General features: G+C 40.7%; 1 protein-coding gene and 1 long non-coding RNA gene across 5 annotated transcripts in view; one reads left to right on the plus strand and one right to left on the minus strand.

Moving 5' to 3' along the window:
* Positions 1 to 20,860, plus strand: part of LOC137348090 (anion exchange protein 2-like) — a 78,631-nt gene that overhangs the window by 37,520 nt on the left and 20,251 nt on the right. For 2 of the 4 annotated variants that reach the window (XM_068013273.1, XM_068013276.1), the window contains 11 exons: positions 1,029 to 1,209; positions 1,944 to 2,079; positions 4,134 to 4,218; positions 7,278 to 7,356; positions 8,575 to 8,759; positions 10,178 to 10,391; positions 12,451 to 12,657; positions 13,881 to 14,029; positions 15,646 to 15,840; positions 18,332 to 18,511; positions 19,762 to 19,851. In XM_068013273.1, coding sequence (XP_067869374.1) covers positions 1,029 to 1,209; positions 1,944 to 2,079; positions 4,134 to 4,218; positions 7,278 to 7,356; positions 8,575 to 8,759; positions 10,178 to 10,391; positions 12,451 to 12,657; positions 13,881 to 14,029; positions 15,646 to 15,840; positions 18,332 to 18,511; positions 19,762 to 19,851 — 1,701 coding nt within the window. The remainder of the gene's footprint in view (positions 1 to 1,028; positions 1,210 to 1,943; positions 2,080 to 4,133; positions 4,219 to 7,277; positions 7,357 to 8,574; positions 8,760 to 10,177; positions 10,392 to 12,450; positions 12,658 to 13,880; positions 14,030 to 15,645; positions 15,841 to 18,331; positions 18,512 to 19,761; positions 19,852 to 20,860) is intronic. The other 2 variants (XM_068013274.1, XM_068013275.1) reach the window with 2 other exon arrangements.
* Positions 1 to 20,860, minus strand: part of LOC137348097 (uncharacterized) — a 66,459-nt gene that overhangs the window by 27,635 nt on the left and 17,964 nt on the right. The gene's annotated exons all lie outside the window — the stretch shown is intronic.

The following is a 20,860-nucleotide window of genomic DNA, read 5'->3' on the forward strand; positions in this document are numbered from 1 at the left end:
ATATTTTCAAGTAATCTGCATATTTTAACATTAAAATATGCAGCTTATTTTGTTCTCCCACATTGTAACCCATTGCTCCTCATTTAGAGTAGCCTCATCATGTTGTGCTGCTTTGCAAGAATTGTGAATTGCATTTTAATCATTATGCAAAATAATGACAGGCTGTTTTGTCTATTCAGCAAACGTCCTGTTACTGCCTAACATTTAAAGGCAACAGTCTGCAGTCCACTCAGAATTTGATTTTTTATTTCAGTATTTATATTGTTCTCACTGAAAAAATTCTCCTGTTCTTCCATTGCAGGAATTCTATGATTCCCCAAATAGCAAGGTTTCTCTAATGCTCCATTAATTCCAGCTTTTTTCACAGCAACCATAATCTCCAAAAAGCAGAGTCTCTCTGTTTCTCAATTGTTTCCTCTAGTGATGGGGTTACCGTGAATCATTCTGTCTCCCTCAAATCAGAGTTCCTGTATCCATCATTATCATAGACCTCTTGTTTCCCAATTTACAGGGTTCTTCCAGCATATATTTGCATAATGGAATGAGACAGTGTTCTCCCGTGTATATATATGCCTGTGCATCTGCGAATTGGGTACTTTGATCATTATTCAATAAAAAGCCAATTTGTGGACATTTATTTCACTGCAGTTAGTCGAGGTGACTCAAACAATACTCTCCTCATCTTCACCCATGTAAATTCTCAAGTTTTAGGGTCACCATCAGTCTTGATGTATTATTATCCCTGCTTTAAAATTGCCTAATTTCTGTATTCTTAATAATAGGAAAATTATAAAATATATCCATGTAGTGCACCATTTCAAGTGCAGATAAGAGCATCACCTGGAGTGATTTGGAATATTTTCACTAAAATTATGAGAACCAGCCCAAAACTGATGGGAGATGGTATATCCACAAGTGTCTCCATGCACTCATAAGATCAATGTGACTTCAGAAAAAAAACACCCAAGAGTTGATGAAGTTAGCCATTCTACAGTCACTTCAACCCTTCTTGCTGGGTCTTACCTCAGGTATATGTTGAACTAAATGAACTGATGATGGACAAAGAGAAATGCTATTACTGGCAAGAAGTTGGACGGTGGATAAAGTATGAAGAGGACCTGGACAAGGAGACAGACCGCTGGAGTAAACCACATGTCCCTTCTCTCACCTTCAGGAGTCTCCTGGAACTCAGGAAGGCTGTCAGCAAAGGTGAGCATAGTGCCTATTGTTCAATCCTTCAGAGCTACAGATCTGAGATTGTACTACCAATGTAATCCCCAAAACTTCTTTGGGCCTCCTTATCTCGAGAGACAATGGATACGCGCCTGGAGGTGGTCAGTGGTTTGTGAAGCAGCGCCTGGAGTGGCTATAAAGGCCAATTCTGGAGTAACAGGCTCTTCCACAGGTGCTGCAGAGAAATTTGTTTGTTGGGGCTGTTGCACAGTTGGCTCTCCCCTTGCGCCTCTGTCTTTTTTCCTGCCAACTACTAAGTCTCTTCGACTCGCCACAATTTAGCCCTGTCTTTATGGCTGCCCGCCAGCTCTGGCGAATGCTGGCAACTGACTCCCACGACTTGTGATCAATGTCACACGATTTCATGTCGCGTTTGCAGACGTCTTTATAACGGAGACATGGACGGCCGGTGGGTCTGATACCAGTGGCGAGCTCGCTGTACAATGTGTCTTTGGGGATCCTGCCATCTTCCATGCGGCTCACATGGCCAAGCCATCTCAAGCGCCGCTGACTCAGTAGGGTGTATAAGCTGGGGATGTTGGCCGCTTCAAGGACTTCTGTGTTGGAGATATAGTCCTGCCACCTGATGCCAAGTATTCTCCGAAGGCAGCGAAGATGGAAACTAGTATTGCAAAACTGATGTATTTCTGATCCAGTTACCAGACATATTTTCAAAAGCCAGTTAAAAACTCTTTTTTTTTCTCTATCAGGTGCCATCTTACTTGACCTGAAAGAAACCACATTGCCTGGCATTAGTGTTCATATAGTCGAACAGATGTTAGCCACTGATCAGATCAGGGCAGAAAATAAAATCCCAGTGCTGAATGTCTTGCTCCAGAAACATAGGTAAATTAACGATGTGTCCTTTCTTTATACAGGATAAGGTTCCTGCAGGTTCATTACAGAAAGTTACTTGAGAATCCAGTATTGTGAAAGGAGAAAAAGCTACAGTAACAGTGAAAAAAATGCATTTTAAGCACACCTATCTATTGGGTAACATTTCTGACTGACTAAATAGACATGTTTGTTAGTACTAAGGAACTTTATTGTTTGATCTGGATCTCCTAGTTACTTTATAAAGACATCAGTATGATTCATATTTGAGTTATTTGCAAGAAACATTAGGAAACAAGTTTTGTTGTTGAGGGCATATTACCTGCTAGTGACCCTTTTTTTTGTGCCTTTCTGCCCTGTCCACGCTATGGGTCTCTTGAAGCCTACAGAAATAACAAATGACCCACCAGCTGACCTTTGTCACTGACACTACTGAATAGGATAAATACAGGGGCATCTATTCGTCTTTTGGTAATTTTCGACATGATTCCCTCCACCCTTGGACTAGTGTTTGGCTCAATTCAGTTCCTCCCCATAGCAGCACAGCGAGATCTTTAACTCACTGGGGTACATAATTAAGCCTCTGTTCTCCCTCTTGATAACACTATCTTGGTGCTTCAGCATGCTGAACCAGCACACATTTTGGAAATGAGGTTTCTTAATGGGGTCTGTTCATACCTTGGCAATTTCATGCACTCCAAATTCCCCCCCACCCCCCCGCCACCTGCCCAACTGCTAACACCCCCTCCCACTCTGGTATCTCCCCCTCCCTCCAGTAAAACTGCCACCAACAACCCCTTGGAACTATATCACCATTCCTTCACTGACGCTGGGTCAAAATCCTGGAACTCCCTTCCTAACAGCACTGTGGGTGTACCTACCTCACATGGACTGCAGCGGTTCAAGAAGGCAGCTCACCACCACCTTCTCAAGGGCAATTCGGGATGGGCAATAAAAGCTGGCCTAGCCAGCAACGTCCACATCCCATGAATGAATTTAAAAAAAATGTGCTCTGGTGCACCTTTCCTAATATATCTCCAATATGAATTTGTTAAATTTCAATGGAACAAGTATGAGACAACATGGCCCTCACTCATATGGTTTAGAACTACAAGGTGAAAAGAATATTAGAATCAAGGAATGAATGCAAGCAACCTTGATAGGAATGACATTATAAAGACAGATATTCTTATTAAAGAAATTAGAACAATAAGAAAGGAAGATTATAAAGAAAAATTACCAGGGAGAAAGACAGTTTATAAAACATGAGAAATGTTTAAAGTTATAATGCATGAGATATTCAGTGGAAGGTGTAAGTAAATTAGAAGTGCCATTTGTAAATCAACTTTGACCAAGTGTTGCGCTGCACCTCTCACTGTTTTAAGTGTTTAGCAAATGGATGGTCTACATTGCACCCCACCCTGGTGAGGAGGGGGAGGGCTGTGAGAGAGACAGAGTAGCAGGGACAATTAACGTACAGAGCCCTGAGATTTTTTTTTACCAGGGGCTAGTGGAATTCTCTATTCTCGTGCTGACAATGAAATCATTCCCCATCTGAAAGTTATGCCAATGTTAGAAAAATATGGGCTAATAAATGGAAGTCAACACAGATTTGTTAAAGGCAAATTGTGTTTGGCTAACTTGATTGAGTTCTTCGATGAAGCAATAGAGGTTGGGAGATAAGTATTGGCCTGGACTCAGGGATAGCTCCCTTGCTCTTCTTCAAAATAGTGCCATGGAATCTTTACATCCACCTTAGAAAGCAGACAGGGCCTCAGTTTAATGTTTAATGAAAGACAGCACCTCCAACAGTACAGCATTCCCACTGTACTGCATTAGACTGTTAGCCTAGATGGTTGAACCCCAGCCTTGTGACTCAGAGGCAAGAGTGCCACCAACTGTGCCACAGCTGACACAAATACAGGAATAGAATACAAAAGCAAGAAAATTATGTTAAACCTTTAGAAAACACTGGTTAGACCTCAGCTGGAGTTCAATTCTGGGCACCACACATCAACATCATATATAAATGTACATTAAATGATTTGAATACTTTATTGTCACAGCCATCACATGGATGAAGACGATGGAGGTCAGTTCTTTACAACAGACGAAGATGCTGAACTAGAGCAGAAACGCCTTAAAAAAGAGGCAAGTCAACATTTTAACAGATGCATTGGAAATGTTTACTACCTACCCAAGGAGTTCATTCCAAATAATCTTATAAATACATACAAGTAGCAAAGGTTATATTAATTGAAATGATGGATTCCATTTTGATGCCACAGCTATTAGTCAATAACATTCAGAGTTATTTAACAATAGGAAAATGAATGGATCAATAGATTCATCGTAGAAATATGGATCAAAATCCAACAGAGCCCCAGAGATAAACGCTTCTTTTCATTGTAAGGGTTATGTGCAAAATTAGGTTGACCTAGCTCCAGTGGTATGGCCCAATTGGGAAAGCTTGATGGGGCAATGTAGAGGAAGCAATAACTTGCTGCTAATGCATTTTATACTTTATCTGGAAATGCAACAATATCATACAATAACTAGTCTGGGAGTGTCTAATTCTGCTACTGGGCACCAAAAGTAGAAAATTATTTCAATTCGTAGAGCTGCCATTCCTCTCATAGTTAAGAGCAAAACTTCAGCAAAATCTTTAAAAAAAAATAAAGCTCACAGCAACATTTTGATCATCCAACACAGAAATCCATTACCCTGGTGAAAGCTCTCCAAACCAAACCATTAAGAACATCACACAGATAGGCCTTCTGTTTGCCAACAAGCTGTCACACTTTCTTCCTGCATGGAACAACCTACCTACAACAACTTGCATTTATATTGCACCTTTAACATAATAAAACATTCCAAGGTGCTTCACAGGAACAGTATAAAACAAGGTATGACCAAGTCACAAAAGGAGATATTAGGTCAGATGACCAAAAACTTGGTCAAAGAGGCAGCTTTTAAGGAGTGATTTAAAGGAGGAAAGTGAGGTGGAGAGGTAGGGAGGGTATTCCAGGGCTTGAAGCCTCGGTGACCGAAGGCGCAGCCACCAATGGTGGAGCGATTAAAATCAGGGATACACAAGATGCCAGTATTAGAGGAGTGTGGATATCTTGGAGGATTCTGGGGCTTGAGAAGATTACAGAGATAGGGAAGAGTGAAACCATGGAGGAATTTGAAAACAATGATGAGAATTTTTTAATCAAGACATTGCATGACCAGAAGCTAATGTAGGTCAGCGAGCACAGGGTGATAGGTGAACTGGACTTGCTGCAGTCTAAGACACAGGCAGCAGAGTTTTGGATAAGCTCAAGTTTATGGAGAGTGGAATGTGGGAGACCAGCCAGGAGTGCATTTGAATAATCAAATCTAGAGGCAAAGAACGCATGAATGAGGATTTCAGCAGCAGATGAGCTGAGGCAGGAGAGAAGTCGGGCGATGTTATACAAGTGGAAATATACGGTCTTAGTGATGGCACAAATATAAGGTCGGAAGCTCATCTCAGGGTCAAATGCCTAAGTTAAACAAATTTAGTCACAGATTTTCAAAAGCCAAGACTTAAGAATCCTTAAGGGCTGATGTGCACCTGCAGTGTACCAAAATAAACTTTACAGCTAACGCGCACAGAGCCTGGTAAGTTTCCTATTGTTTCCCATTAGAGAATTGGCTTGCTTAGCTATCTGGGCATGACCAGAAAGATTCCCAACTCCTAGTAGCAGGACTATCCTTCTGAGTTCCACTAATGAGGCTAGGCTGGGTAAAATCATCAGCCCTGCCCTGAGTACTGCGTAAATGCATGATGATTCCATCATTGGATAACTAAGTTTACTACAGAGGGTTGACTTAGATAAAATCTTTCTTTACCATGCGTGTGATCTTGAAGACCCCTCAATACCAAGTACTGGGTTTACTCATCACGAACCACTTAAACTGGGTACTTGTGTAAGAGAATTTAGCAAAGAGAAGTGGCCACCATGAGGCTGGCTCCCTCTCCAAAAATTCTTTGACACATTGGTATAGCCAAAACTGTCTACTGTTTCCTTTTTGGCCATAAATCCATCTCACAATTTGGTTCTATATCTCAGATATGGTCTGAAGGAAACTTTTCTGTTGCATGCTTATCCTATCTAGCACTCCAGACTTCATTGCAATATGACAACTAAAGTTGAGTGTATCATATAATACAAACATAGAAGAGTGTATTAAAATACCAATTAAAAAAAAACTAAATTAATTTGCCAATCTTAGATATGACAATTTAACTTAAGATGAAATGAAGAACTGTGATGGGATAGAATAAGGTTACTATGTTCATATATTTTTGGAATGTCTGTTTGTGGCCTGTCTCAAGTGCCCTTTGAATACTGACTGGTGTTGTTCCAGTCCTAATGATTTTAGCGAACCTTTCTCTGATTATGAATCTGGGCTTGAAAAGGCATGAATATAACACAATAAAAATGTCTTGAGAATCTTAACAGAGACCCATTCAAAAACTTGCAAATCTTAAAAAGAAGAGAACAAAGTTTGGAAATGCATTCATAAAGCTCATCTAAACATAACTGGTCCCAGTCTGCTCCAGAATGTACCTTTACCTAGTTAGAGCCTAATTGGTTTCTTTTTATAAGAAGATTTCATGTTACAATAGTAAATATTGCCATGGGTGGGAATTTCCAATTTTAGTTGCTTTCTGTTAGTACAAACTTCATATTGTAAATGTTTTCTCTCAACAAGTGATTCATGTTCCATTCACACCCTGTATTAAGAATAATAAAATTTACAATGGAAATGGATATTTTGACTAAACAGTTTATAAGTTTATTTTACCATTAATTTGATACCTGATCTGAAAAGTACCTGCAATATATTATGGAAGGCGATCTATATAATCCTTGTGCTAATGTACACTGTCTTATAAAAGTTTTGGAGAACAAATATACATTACTGAATATAAGTAATGTATTGTGATCATGCAGCTATTATATGTTGCCTACACAATCACAGCGCTGATGTACACTGTTGTATAAGATCTGTGTGGTCAGATGTGACAGTCACAGTGATGCTGTGCACAACCATACAAGGATCCATTTATGAGAATTTCTCTCCAGGTTTTTTTTTAAGGTATTTGGGATTTTTTTGTCACAAGAAAGTTGGAAGGTTTGCCTATAAGTAAATTGTAATGCTCTGTAATTATGATACAGGAATATCATTGGAAGAAGAATCGATCAGAAATAATGGATAAAATCCCAGAAAACACAGAAGCCACTATAGTTCTTGTTGGTAAGTGTGGTGTTTGCTCGTAGTACAATGTAGGCAGCAACGAAGAAAATAGTTTGAATTAGAATCACAAAGTTTTCGTGTAGACTGTCATCTTCCATCCTTCTGGGGAGGGTAAGGGGAGGGATGTGATGAAGTTAGTGCTTTGATAAACTGAGCAAAATAGTAGCAAATGTGTGAGATCTGCATGGGCAGTATGCAGGCCAGCCTGATGCTGTGCCATGGAATGGAGGTTGGTGCATTGGGAATGCATTGCCTGGTATGTGTTGCTCAATTTCTACCAAATTTATTTTTGCCATCTCCCTTCCTGTCATTTTGGTCCTTTATTTTGATGGCCATTATGTCACACCCTTGCCATCGCTTGGCCAATTTGATAGGTCTATCTCTGCAAACCATTTTCCAGAACTGCAGTTCATAATCTAGGCCAGCACCCCTGTGAAGTACTGAATGGGTGCTGCATTATTGCAGAAGCTATCCCTTGGACAAAAGGTTGAGCCAAGGTTCCATCTGTCAGCACTATTCAAAGAAAAGCAGAGAATTCTTCGAGTGTCTTGTCCAATATTCAACACTTCACTAAAACCACCAGGACAAATTAACTTATTCATCTCATTGCTATTTGTGTTATGTTGCTGGTCCAAACTAGCTGCTATATTTGATAACATATGAAAGTATTTTTCTAATTTATTCACCTCCAGCCATGGTTCTGCAATGTTGTAATATTTGCTAATTGTGTATGTCCCTGATTCCAGTACCTTATTTTTAATACTCGGTCTGTAAAATTGAAATTCTTTAATCTTATAATTCAACTCCTTATTCTTGGGACTTTTGTTACTTTTAAACATCTCTCTTAACTCTAAACACTATTGTTTCCTCCAGCCTCACTGTCACCAATATCTATTTGATCATTTATGTTGACCAAACTGATTTAAAGTGATTCAATTTTTATGTTTTGGACCTTCACCTTAGATCACTGTCTGTCAATGCTTATTTTCTCCAGTAAACTTTTCAGTGGAAATCCTTGCAAAAATAAGCCATTAAGTTTTTTTTCTTTTTTCTTCAAGTTATCGTGGCCCAGCAGTACAGATGAACGAGCTGGCTAATGTTGAGACTTGAACCTCTGTCCTAGCTTGTCACCAAGATTTAATTTAGATATGAATTGAAGTGTATGTGAATGAGATACCAAAAGTATTCCAAGAAATCTCAATGCTTTTCCTTTTACAGGCTATATGGAGTTTCTGCATTGTCCGACAATGGCCTTTGTGCGGCTGAAGACGGCTGTTGAACTAGAGTCAGTCCTAGAAATTTCCATCCCTATCCGATTTATTTATGTGCTCCTGGGACCCAGCACTTCTCAGACAGACTACCATGAAATTGGACGTTCAGTTTCAACTTTAATGTCAGACAGGGTATGAAAATGTTCTGAAGCTTTGAGACTTTTAGCATGTGCAATTCACACCATATTGTTACAAGCTTTTTGAAACCAGCAAAGCAAGTCTTACCAAACTGGACCTCAATTAGTGGCCAAAATGTAGCTTCCATCAGAATCAGAGAGTTTGTTGCTCTGAGAAGTTTGTAATATCAGGGTTTGTAATAATGAGGCTTTATGTTTATCTGGGTGGAAGATGACCCTGCGGAAATAAACATTTCTTATCCTGGGTCAGCTATGGCAGATCAAGGAAGAGTGAGGAAAAGTTCTATTCATTAGCAGTTTTAACTGTCTTACAGAGCCAGGTATTAATTGTTTTGTATGAATTACAATAGTCCAAGATCTAAACAGTCAGAATGACGTTTGCTTTCTGCTACAAGTGATAGACAAGGTAAAGGGGTTAGTAGATTATAGTGACAACCGTCAAAAATGGCTACACTACAGTGCATGACTAATTTGGAACTGGCTGGAATAACTTTAGCTATTAGGTCTGCATTTCATATCAATGGAATTTCAGTCTCTAAAAGAATCTTATGGCTCATTTTCCTTTTGATTTACCTTGCCACATACACTCACTTTGGACAAGATTCACTCTGAGTACATTTAGGAGTGTCTATAGCACCATATCTATAGCTGCAGATCCAAAGTAAATCTGGAATACAGGCCCAATATTTAGGGATCCAAGTTATATTTGGATTCAGTCAGTTTCAACCACTGCTAGTAATTAATTGATTTTTTTTTTGGCTGGCTGAAAATGCCTCTGTGTTAGTGGAGACAATCTAACTAACATCATTCAGATGCAACATCAGGTGTGATGTACCCAAACTGCACACTGAATAACATCTGTTTAATCTATCAATGTGGCAATTGAAAATCAGTCCTCAGAATTTCTGTGGTCATGTTCTACTTCCTAATATCATCAGACAGACGGGGAACAATGCAATCAACGTCACTGGAAAGTCTTTGAGAAAGAGGGAAAGGTTTCCAATATAGATGTTAACCATTGGCAAATAATGACATTGAGACATTCCTGTGAATCCCTTCTGGCTCCTGGAAATTGCCAAACATGATTGAAAGTGATATCATAAAATACTGAAGAGACACAAATAGTACAGTACATGGCAAATATACAGTATCCAAATTCAACAATCAGCTGTGTTTTCCAATGGAAAAGAATTGTGAAAACCCTGTGTTAGTTGGTGACCACTAGGTATAAACCCTTCTATTATACATTCCAGATAATATATCTTTAGAACTAGAAGAGTCTACAGTTCAAGAGCCTTGGATTTCTTAGCTGTTTGCTGTTAAGGGTGCTGAGAGACAGATATTTTCTTGGTGGTAGCAAATCTTTGTGAGGTGCTTCAATTACTTTCTGGATCAATTCTCATGCTTTTCCAGACATTCCACAAAGTGGCGTATGAAGCAAAGGACTGCAATGATTTGTTGAATGGCATCAGTGAGTTCCTGGACTACAGTATTGTCATCCCCCCATCAGAGGTTCAAGATGAGGAACTGCTAAGATCTGTGATACCCTTGCAGCAGGAAATGTTGATGAAGAGGCAGAAGCAGCAGGAAGACAAATTTGCAAAAAAAGATGACCACTTCCAAATAGGTAAGCTAGAATCTCTTTACATTCATACGCTAAGCTAATGAGTGTGGTCTGGCAGAAAAGGGAGTTCTGGCCTCTGCATTGAAACATATCTTGTATATCCTACAAATTCCAGGAACAAAGTCCGAGCCAAAAAACCCATATCACCATAAAAAATCATAGAATCTTACAGCACAGAAGGAGGCCATTGAGCCCATTGTGCCTGTGCCAGCTCTTTGAACACACTATACAATTACTCCTATTCTCCTGCTCTTTCCCTACCGCTGTGTTTTATGTTCCTTTTTAAGTCTATATTCAATTCCCATTTGAATGTTACTATTGAATCTCCTTCCACCATCCTTTCACTCCAGATCATAACAACTAGCTGTGCAAAACAAAATCCTCCTCATCTCTTTTGTTCTTTTGCCAATTATCGTAAATTTGGGTCCTCTGGTTACTGACCCCTTTGCCAGTGCAAACCGTTTTCCTTACTTACTCTATCAAAACCCTTAATAATTTTGAACACCATTATTAAATGTCACTTTAATCTTCTCTGCTATAAGAACAGCTTCTCTAATCTCCCCCACATAACAATGTACTATACCAGGGATAAGGGACTTAAATTATGTACTATAAATGCATTTTCCAAGATCCCGAGACCACAACCCAGGCCATGTACCATACTTATATAGGCCAAAACTGATTGGAGTGCAAGGTGTCTCGCCGTTAGGAATCCCTACTGAAATTAAAATGTTGCACAGAATTCTGAGCATCCATTTTTCCCCTTTTCATTTCAGAAAATTTTATTGAATGTTGCTTAAACAGAGAGTGCTCAGAATATCGACATGGTGATTGGTTGGAAAGAAATAGGGGTCCTGACAGAGTAGATTGTGATCAACACAGAAAGATGGTGTATTTTACAGTGGCCAGTTGCAAAATGCAATCTAGAGGCAGAATGTACATTTTGGTCAAACTTAGATTTTATGTTGTGAGTCATGTGCCAAAGTATTACCCAGTAATTGAGAGGCAGGATAGCCTCATTGAAATCTAGTTATATTGTGATGCACAAGGCCTCGCAGTTGCGTGAGACACGCTGTATGGACCAGTGGATCTTTTACGGTCTGTCATTGTTCATGTGTTCTATATGATTGTATAGTGTTACAAAACAAATTCTAGTTTTAAGTTTGGAAGAGATTGTAACCAATGTTCACTCAGTTTGACTACCTATGCTTTAGCAGCTTCGCCACTCCGGTTGCAGATAGACTGACTAGAGATGTATTGATTATTTTGGCAATAGACATGGTGAGCATGTCCATAGTGTTTAATTTCTATATTACCAGCTGCTTCCAGACAACTTCAGGATTTATACAGTAATCTAAAATTAACACAAAAGGTCACAGTAGCTTTCTGTATGGAGGGTTTTCCAGTAGAAAACCTTCTTGAAACTGTATGTTAACAACTGGAGACACAGTCATACTTTTATTTTATAGTCCGGGTGGTGTAGATGAAAGGCAGTAAGAGTTGGTGCAGACAGTGAAGACAGTATAAGGATGTTTGGTCAGTAGTCATTGTGGATAACAGACAATGTGGGCAACATTCAGTGCAGATATCACACAGCATGAACATCAGGTGACATACATAGTGAACCATGTAAATAGTGGGTGGTAGAGAATGTAGAAAAAGTATGAGATTATATGGATTGTGCTCAACCTGAGATAAGCAGAAAGCTATTGTCAGTACAAGGAAGGGTGGACAGGGTGGTGTGGTTAACAGTCAGTTCCAGTAGCTGCAGATAGCGAGATAATGGTAATGACAGTCAGTATTGGAAAGGTGTGTGTAGCAGGTAGTGTGAAATACTACTGAGTGAACTATGAAACAATGTTGAAAACAAAGTGTTTATGGGTAGTAAACAGCATGAGCTGATGTAGACAGATTTACGGAGCATATTAAATCCAATCCAGGACAGCAAGGACTGTTACTGAAGAAAAATTGACACCAAGAGCATATGAAAATGGTCGTGGGAATGGGTTGGTTTAGGAATTAGGTCCAAGTTTTCTGATGTCAATGTGTTCTATCATTTCAGCAGCAAGAAAATCAGCACCAGCCGATGATGATGATCCTCTCAGAAGAACCAGGAAACCATTTGGAGGTTTGATTCGGGATATCAAGCGTCGCTATCCCAAATACCTGAGTGACATCAAGGATGCCCTGAATACTCAGTGCCTGGCTGCAATTATTTTCATTTATTTTGCGGCCTTGTCTCCTGCCATCACCTTTGGCGGCCTCCTTGGTATGAAGTTATTATGAGAATTACTTTACATCCCTTCAAGAATTCAAGAAACAAATATACAATCACGGAAGCAAATGTGTTTTTTCTTGAAAGCGCTTTACTTAAAAGCATCTGATGGTGGTGCATTCAACTGATAACTCCTTTAATGATGATTGATTAACAATGCATATGGCCCCCCAATAACTGTGTGAAAGATGTAGAAAGTGGCCTAGGTTGAAACAGAGCAGAAGAGCCCAATGTGTCAGAGTTCAGAGCTTCAAAAGTGTTAACGACGAAAGAAGCCCAGAGTCCCCTAAAGCAAAGCAGTTTAGCATATCAGAGTAGAATGCAATATAGAGCATCACTAAAGGTCAACAAATAGTAAAGTAACCGTCTCAGCACAGAGTGACACAGGCTACCTCCAAGCAGAGTAGCTCTGACCTCAAATGGGACCCTAGCATTGCCTTGTTCTTCTAAGAAACTTGATTTAATTTTTTTTGCCAAACGCTTTTCCTCTCAAGTCCTAACTTTCTATAAGGTCCAAATGTGTCAATGACTTGAAAATGACTCCTGTATCTGTGGATCTTCCTCTAATGCCTCTCACATTCCTCGGACCTGAAAAACTTGTATGATAGGCTATCCTTTTCTTTGTCTTTAGCCTCTATCCTCTTTGACTCTGTTACAAGCTTGTCGTTGTCTAATTACTACTTCTTGATTCACCTTGCCTTCCCTCTACTTTTTTTCCATGTTGGTGGTTCTCTGAACAATGGGGCATTGTCCCTTTTCCTGGGTTTCTCAATTTTAAAAAGCACAGATCAGAAACTACTAGTGAAGTGACACATAGACTCATAGAGCTCAACCCAAAGGCACAGACTCTCATGAAGTAGTGTAAGCCATTAGCTTTGTTTCTCGAACTGGTGTTATTTGGACTTCACTAATTATTTATTCTAGTTGACTGAAATATGATAAAAGGATGCTTAAATTAGACTTATCGCCTAAAATGTGACTGGATCAAATTTCTAATAAAAAGAGCAAGAATTGTTTCCTAAACTTTTTTAATTGAAGTCTGAGGAGGATGAAAGGAACCAGCTATGCACCTGTATGGCAAACTCTACACATTTGAATCAGCTGGGCATAATGTCAAACACTTGTGTTGGTTCCTTGCTCAGTTCCTGGGTGATTCTAATTGTATTTTCCATCCTCTCAGTGTTACTATGTCTAACTGCCGTCATTTTTCTTTCCAGAGGAGAAGACGGAGGGTTACATGGGTGTTTCTGAGCTGATTATTTCTACAGCAATTCAAGGAGTCATCTTCTGCCTAATCGGTGCCCAACCCCTCCTCATATTGGGTTTCTCAGGTCCTTTATTAGTGTTTGAAGAAGCTTATTTTGCAGTAAGTCACGAGACTTTTTTATTGTACATTTAGGCCCCGATTTTCAAAAGGTTTGTAAAAGTGTCACAACTATGTGTTGAACCGACAATGTCATGCTACCTGATTGTGCAATGTGTGCTACCCAATCTTGCACAGTAACTATTTATAAACTGATTTGATTGGATAATGTTAATAAAAATACTTAAATAACTTGACAGTATTAGAAATGTGGATGGCACTGCAAATGGAATATCTCTGTGAAGGTCCCACTGTCTGTGTTGGGGTCTGGACACACAATTTAGGAATGTACAGTTAGGAAACTCCAACTACTAATATTGAGCTAAAATAAAAGCAAAATACTGCAGATGCTGGAAATCTGAAATAAAAACAAGAAATGCTGGAAATATTCAGCAGGTCTGGCAGTATCTGTGGAGAGGGAAGCAGAGTTAACGTTTCAGGTCAGTGACCCATCGGAACTCAGTTCTGATGAAGGGTCACTGACCTGAAACGTTAACTCTGCTTCTTTTATTTATTTATTTTTTTATTTAGCGATACAGCGCTGAAACAGGTCCTTCGGCCCATCGAGTCTGTGCCGACGAACATCCACCCATTTATACTAATCCTACATTAACCCATATTCCCTACCACATCCCCACAATTCTCCTACCACCTACCTACACTAGGGGTAATTTACAATGGCCAATTCACCTATCAACCTGCAAGTCTTTGAATGTGGGAGGAAACCGGAGCACCCAGCGAAAACCCACGCAGTCACAGGGAGAACTTGCAAACTCCACACAGGCAGTACCCAGAATCGAACCCGGGTCACTGGAGCTGTGCCGCTGCAGTGCTAACCACTGCACCACTGTGTTCTCGCTCCACAGCTGCTGCCAGACCTGCTGAGTATTTCCAGCATTTCTTGTTTTTATTACTAATATTGAGCTTTGAGTTTCATTCTGAACTACATGGTTGCACAGTATACATTTGTACACACTTGGAGCTTCTGACAGGATGCAATGGATATCAGCTAAATGTCATTATAGGGGAGGATTTTTGAAGGCCAATGGATGTGGGACCAGAGGCAAGCAGGCCCAGAATTTCCATTGCGAGGCATGCCCCCCCCCACCCGCCCCCAATCTCTGCAGGTAGCAGCAGCTCCCACCTCAGCCAGGGGCTGCTGCTGTATCATCACTGGTGGGTCTCCTACTGGACCTCCAGCCTCGGAGACCATCCGACAGTGAGCACGCCCTCTGGCCACTAATTAGCCAGCTCGCCAAAAATTGTATCAGGTGACTATTCCTGACAAAGTACGGGATCAGGACCCACATTTGATCCCAACGTGGGGTCCCGCCCCCAAACAGAAACTCCTGCCCATAATGTTGCTATATTCACATCAAGTTCAAGGAGCACTTAAATATCAAGCTCTAACCACATCGGTAAATATGCACAGTTCCAGTCAGGTGGTCTGCACAATTATACATTAATTGTTAAACTGAGAGAATGGTACTAATAAGTTACTTAGGCAGTATCTGTGTTACTGAACGATGCTTAATAACAAAGTGCCTATATTGAACAGTTGTTACTCCAACAGTAAACATGTTACGCTGAAATCATCACTCTACACTCTTCTCTTCCAGTTCAGTAAAAGCTTTGGCTTGGATTATCTGACTGGACGGGTTTGGATCGGTTTCTGGTTGATTATCATCGTCATCCTTCTTGTTGCCTTTGAAGGCAGCTTCTTGGTTCGGTTCATTTCCCGATTCACGCAGGAAATTTTCTCCATCTTAATCTCCCTCATTTTCATCTATGAAACCTTTGCTAAACTGGTCAAGGTGTGTATAAACAACTCAACTATGTGAGACAGGGGCTAACTGTTTAAATGGCTGAAAATTTATGTAGGCGGCAGGGACTCCGTCTTTGGCAGACAGCGGGGCCCGGGGCCGCATTTTGTCTGTGGTAGCCAATTAATTGGCTGCCACTGAGACTGCCTTCCCTATTAAGGACAGCGGCCTGCCCCCATGAGCAGCTAACCCAATCAGAGGGCCAGCAGCCTCACTGCTAGCAGTGCCCACTGCTGGGGTGCATGGCACAATCGCCGTGCGCCCTCACAGTCAAGTAAATGGGGTCTGAGGGTGCCGGGGCCTGTCAAGCAGGCCCCCATGAGGGGGGCATCGCAGAGAACAGGTGGGGCCGTTGCTGTGGGGCAGCTATGGCCACCAGGGGGCCCCTCTGTGGGCCAAAGAGTGTCCAAAAAGGAGGGCCCACCACTCCGGAGCCTGCCGGGAAGCCGCCAGATTTCACTGGAACGTCTCCCCATGTGGCAGAGGGCCCCCAGCAGCTGACAAAATGCCAGCAAAGGCAGGAAGAGGCCCTTAATTGGCCATTAAAGTGGCTCAATTGGGCTCCAGGCAGGCGAGCCGTCTGCCACCTTTCCCGCTGCTGGCAAAATGGCATGGAGGTGGGAAGACGATGTGCATGCCATCGGTTGCCTTCCCGCATCATTTTGCCAGCATTCTTGCCTCTCAGCCCATCCCCAAAGAGCTGGTAATATCCAGTCCAATGAATCTGCCACTAACAGAGGTGGTGATGGTGTAGTGGTAATGTCACTGGACTAATACTCCAGCGCTTACCTAATGCTTTGGGGACATGAGTTCAAAGCCCACTACTGACTCTGAAATAGCTTAACAAGCTACCCAGTTCAAGAGCAATTAGGGATGTGCAATAAATGTTGGCTTAGCCAGCAACTCCCACAAACAAATTTTAAAAAACGGAATGAGTCTGAAAGGGACAATAACAAAGAGGGAGAACATCATAAGAGAATGGAACAGAGAGTGAGCTTGCAAGCAACATTAACAGAGTGTGTGAAAATAACATTGACAGGGGGTGTATTGGAGTGACACTAGCAGAAACCCTGTGAGAGGGATGGAAAGTACGAGAGGAACTCTAAGGGAGTGCCTGTACTGTTAGAATCTAAACATCCTTTCATGCAGATTTGAGGCTATATAACCAAATGGAAAGGCCAGCCATGGACAATACAGACTAGATATATTCCTGAACTCTTACTGTTGATGTTAATAGAACCAACAGCAGCTTGCATTTATGTGACACCTTTATCATAGGTGAGACATTCCAAAGTTCTTTGCAGAGAGGAAACTGAACAATGAGCAGGAGATTAAGAAGAGGCTGGGGCAGGGAATCCATTTAGGAATGATTTAAGATAGCTTGAGATCTGAAATCATAACTGGCCTGTGATCATTGTATCGTGATAGCAGTAAGGAACTAAAGATGAGCCAATTTAATGAAAGTATGTAAAGATTCAGGATAACCAAAGATTGAAGATATGACAATAATTGAAGAATATTGAGTAATTTATCTTTGTTTTCATTTTTAATAAGTGTTCATAATGTTTTATAAAATATTTAGGGGTGATTTTAATCTTGTTCATCTGGCAGTAACTGAATAGGCGGGCAGTTATAATCACCCATGTCAACTCACCTGGCAATGCCCTCACCAATCCCACAGGCTATGATTTTAACCTGCTCTTCTGAGTAGGTAAGAAGGACACTCCATGGAAACTGGATCCTGCTTTAAATAAATGCGGATCAGGCTTCAATGACATTATTAAGACCCAACTGTTACTTTAACTTTGGCTTTCTTGCTGGGCCAACCTTTGAGGAAGAGGAGCCGGGGCTGGGAGAGGCTCTAAAAAGTATATAATTTTACTTTATATTACTTTCCTTGTGAGGCCATTTACAGCTTCCCACTGGTTTTGGGAAATTGACTGAGGGAATGCAGATGAGGTTAAAATCTCCCGAACTTGCATTTCCAACGTCATGCCAGTTGGTCACCCTCTCCTACTCCCATCCATCCAATTGCCAGGCCAAGTTAAAATTGCCAAAGATTAGTCCACCAAACCAGCACACAACATTTTTCATCTTTTCAAATGGATTGGCCACGGGAACTGTTGCAAAAGAAGTTTAATAATATAATTGCTTGGACAGTCTTTTCTTTTTCATGGATCTACTTGCAGTCTTGTTCTACATGGAATGCGATTTCATTGGTGTGTAGGCCATGAGTGGATTTCAGAATATTTTAATTAATACTTGGTTTTAATTGTCTCTGTTGATGTCAGCAAAGGCTCAAAGAAATGAGATGGTAAGTTGCAACAATTGACAGCATTCTACCTTCTGACAGGCTCACTCATTCTCTTCTCAAATGGAAATGTAAGAAAAATTATTGTAAAGATGTCATTTTCCAGTCAGAAAAGATACATTTAATGGAAGGAAGTTGTTCTTCACTCATTGCTTCTTTTTTTGAAAACAGATTTTCAAGGCACACCCCTTGCTTAATACTTACAGTGCAACTGTGAATGGCACAATCGCAAACAAGGAGGAGCAACCACAGCCCAACACTGCTCTACTGTCCCTTGTTCTCATGTTTGGAACCTTCTTTATTGCCTTTTTCTTAAGAAAATTGAAAACCAGTAAATTCTTTCCTGGAACTGTAAGTAACGCTACTAAAAATTAACCTTTTGCAATTTGACCAGAATATAAATTTCTGAGGAAAATGTTTACAGTCAACTCCATTTACATGGTTAACGTTTGTCTAAACAACCAGGTAAACAAGACAAACTGTGTCTTCCCTAATGAAACATGCTAACATGCATACAAAATGTGTTAGTTTCACCAGACAAGCAACAAATCTTTTATACACGCTAATGTCTTTAGTAACTCACTTGCAGGGGGTCAACTAGCTCAGTTGGCTAGATGGCTAGAGTGTGATGCCAACTGTGTGGGTTCAATCCCTGTATTAGCTGTGGTAGTTCATAAAGACCTGCCTCTTTGCCTTGCCCCACGCTTGAGGAGTGGTGAGCCTCAAGCTATACTTTACTAACTGTGTGTGTGTGTGTGTGTATCTGTCTCTAATGGAGAGAGATGCACATGGCCCTTTGGGACTATGGTTAGAACAACCTTATATGCAACCAAGTTTTTCCAGGCTTCCTGATCTGACTCATCTCTCCAGCCTATATCACCCAACTCAAATCATCAGGCCTCCCATATAAAGTAAATTATTCAAAACTAACTGAACTTTCAGGCCTCCCTGAGCTAATCTAACTCTCCCAAGCTGATCAGACTCTCCAAATCTTCCTGAACTAATCAACTTTCCAGACTAATTCAGTCTGCTTCTCCAAGCCTCCTTGACTGAACTCAGACTGATTCTTTGAGCTCCTTTATTACATCTATTGAATTAGACAATATGCATTTTATTAATGTCACCGTATGGTTGTCAGACCCAATTTGTACAGCACCCATACTGGACAGATCTGAAATGCTTGTCGATTTACTATAGTTTCAGTAAGGATTGGTAGTAATGGAATTCTATGAATGTTTGTATTTTCTCAGTCATAAATTTGACTCTCTATGTAACTATTATTTGAACCATGCGCTCAAATAGCGGGGTTGTGAATTATGTTATATGGTAAATTTACCTCCCAATGACAGAATTAAGATCTGTCTCATTTTGTAGCCAGCTCCACCCCCACCCTCTGCACCATCACACCCTCTGTGACAGCACATAAGGGACAATGCTATTCAGTAAGCAACACCCGTAGCAGCTCACTTTCACTGAGAAATCTCCCACTCCCACATGAAAGTAGTGCTATTGATCCACCTAGATAACTGCATGCTTAGCTGGATATCTTATCATTTGTAGTGAATCTTATGGTGAAAACTGCCCTTTTTTCCTCCTTTTAGATCCGGCGTGTGATTGGCGACTTTGGTGTTCCCATTGCCATCCTTGTCATGGTGCTGGTAGATTTCTTCATTAAAGACACCTACACGCAGGTTAGTAGGGTCACTGATCACTATCTGGTCAATAATGACCCTCTTCCTTGATGGGGGGTGGGGGGGGCGCGGGGGTGGGTAAGCAAGATTTCTCCAGTATCAAGTTGGCTCTCAGATAACCTACCTGGCAGTCGGAGTTTGAAACTGAGCTAGTCTCTGTGGCATGTTTGGTCATCAAGTTCCAGATAACCAGAAGGTCTGCAGTACTCCATGATCTTATTGATGACTGGCTTATTGATGGGACTGGGAAGGATAAGTTTGTTAGTCAGCTGGTGTTCCTTCCACAAGGTATCTTCAAGTATGAATGCTCTAAATATGGAATTATCTGAGCTGAACGAGCAGCTGGAAGATTATCAGTGCTTGATGATGGGAATAAAAGCAGAAAATGCTGGAAAACTCAGCAGATTGAGCAACGTCTGTGCAGAGAGAAACAGAATTAATGTTTCAGGTCAATGAACATTCATCAGAGCTGGAAAAGTTATAGATGTTATTATGTTTGTGCCGGGTTGCTGGATATAGTATGTATACCTGATTTATCTCAGACCAATGCAGATATCACACTTGTATTAAATCACCAAATGGATTATTTACAGCACTTTAAAATATAATAGTTCTTTGACGATCTCAGTGAATGTCTTCTCAGAGCAATGTGTTTTATTTTTCTGTAGAACTTTCTAGCTTCAGTTTTTACTTTTACGCTCCACCCATAGGCTTAAGCAATCAAATACAGTGAACAAAGGTAAGTAGACAGAGTAATACAATCATCCCAGATCAATCAGACACTGAAGATGTATCAGGTTTTAAGCAAGTACAGAGGCAGGGAAGGTGGGATGATGGGTGGGGTGGGGGGAGGGTGTTGGGGGAAGTATGTGATAAGGTGAAAGGCAGGAAAGATTAAATGATAAAAGTGACGATGGTGCAAGGCAAAAGGAGTTGGTAATGGAACAAATAAAGAAACAAAAGAGGGCCTAGAGGAGGTGTAAATGGGCAAAGCAGAATCATCACCAAC

The sequence above is a fragment of the Heterodontus francisci genome, chromosome 33 (assembly GCF_036365525.1).
Source record: "Heterodontus francisci isolate sHetFra1 chromosome 33, sHetFra1.hap1, whole genome shotgun sequence".
Taxonomy (NCBI): Eukaryota; Metazoa; Chordata; class Chondrichthyes; order Heterodontiformes; family Heterodontidae; genus Heterodontus; species Heterodontus francisci.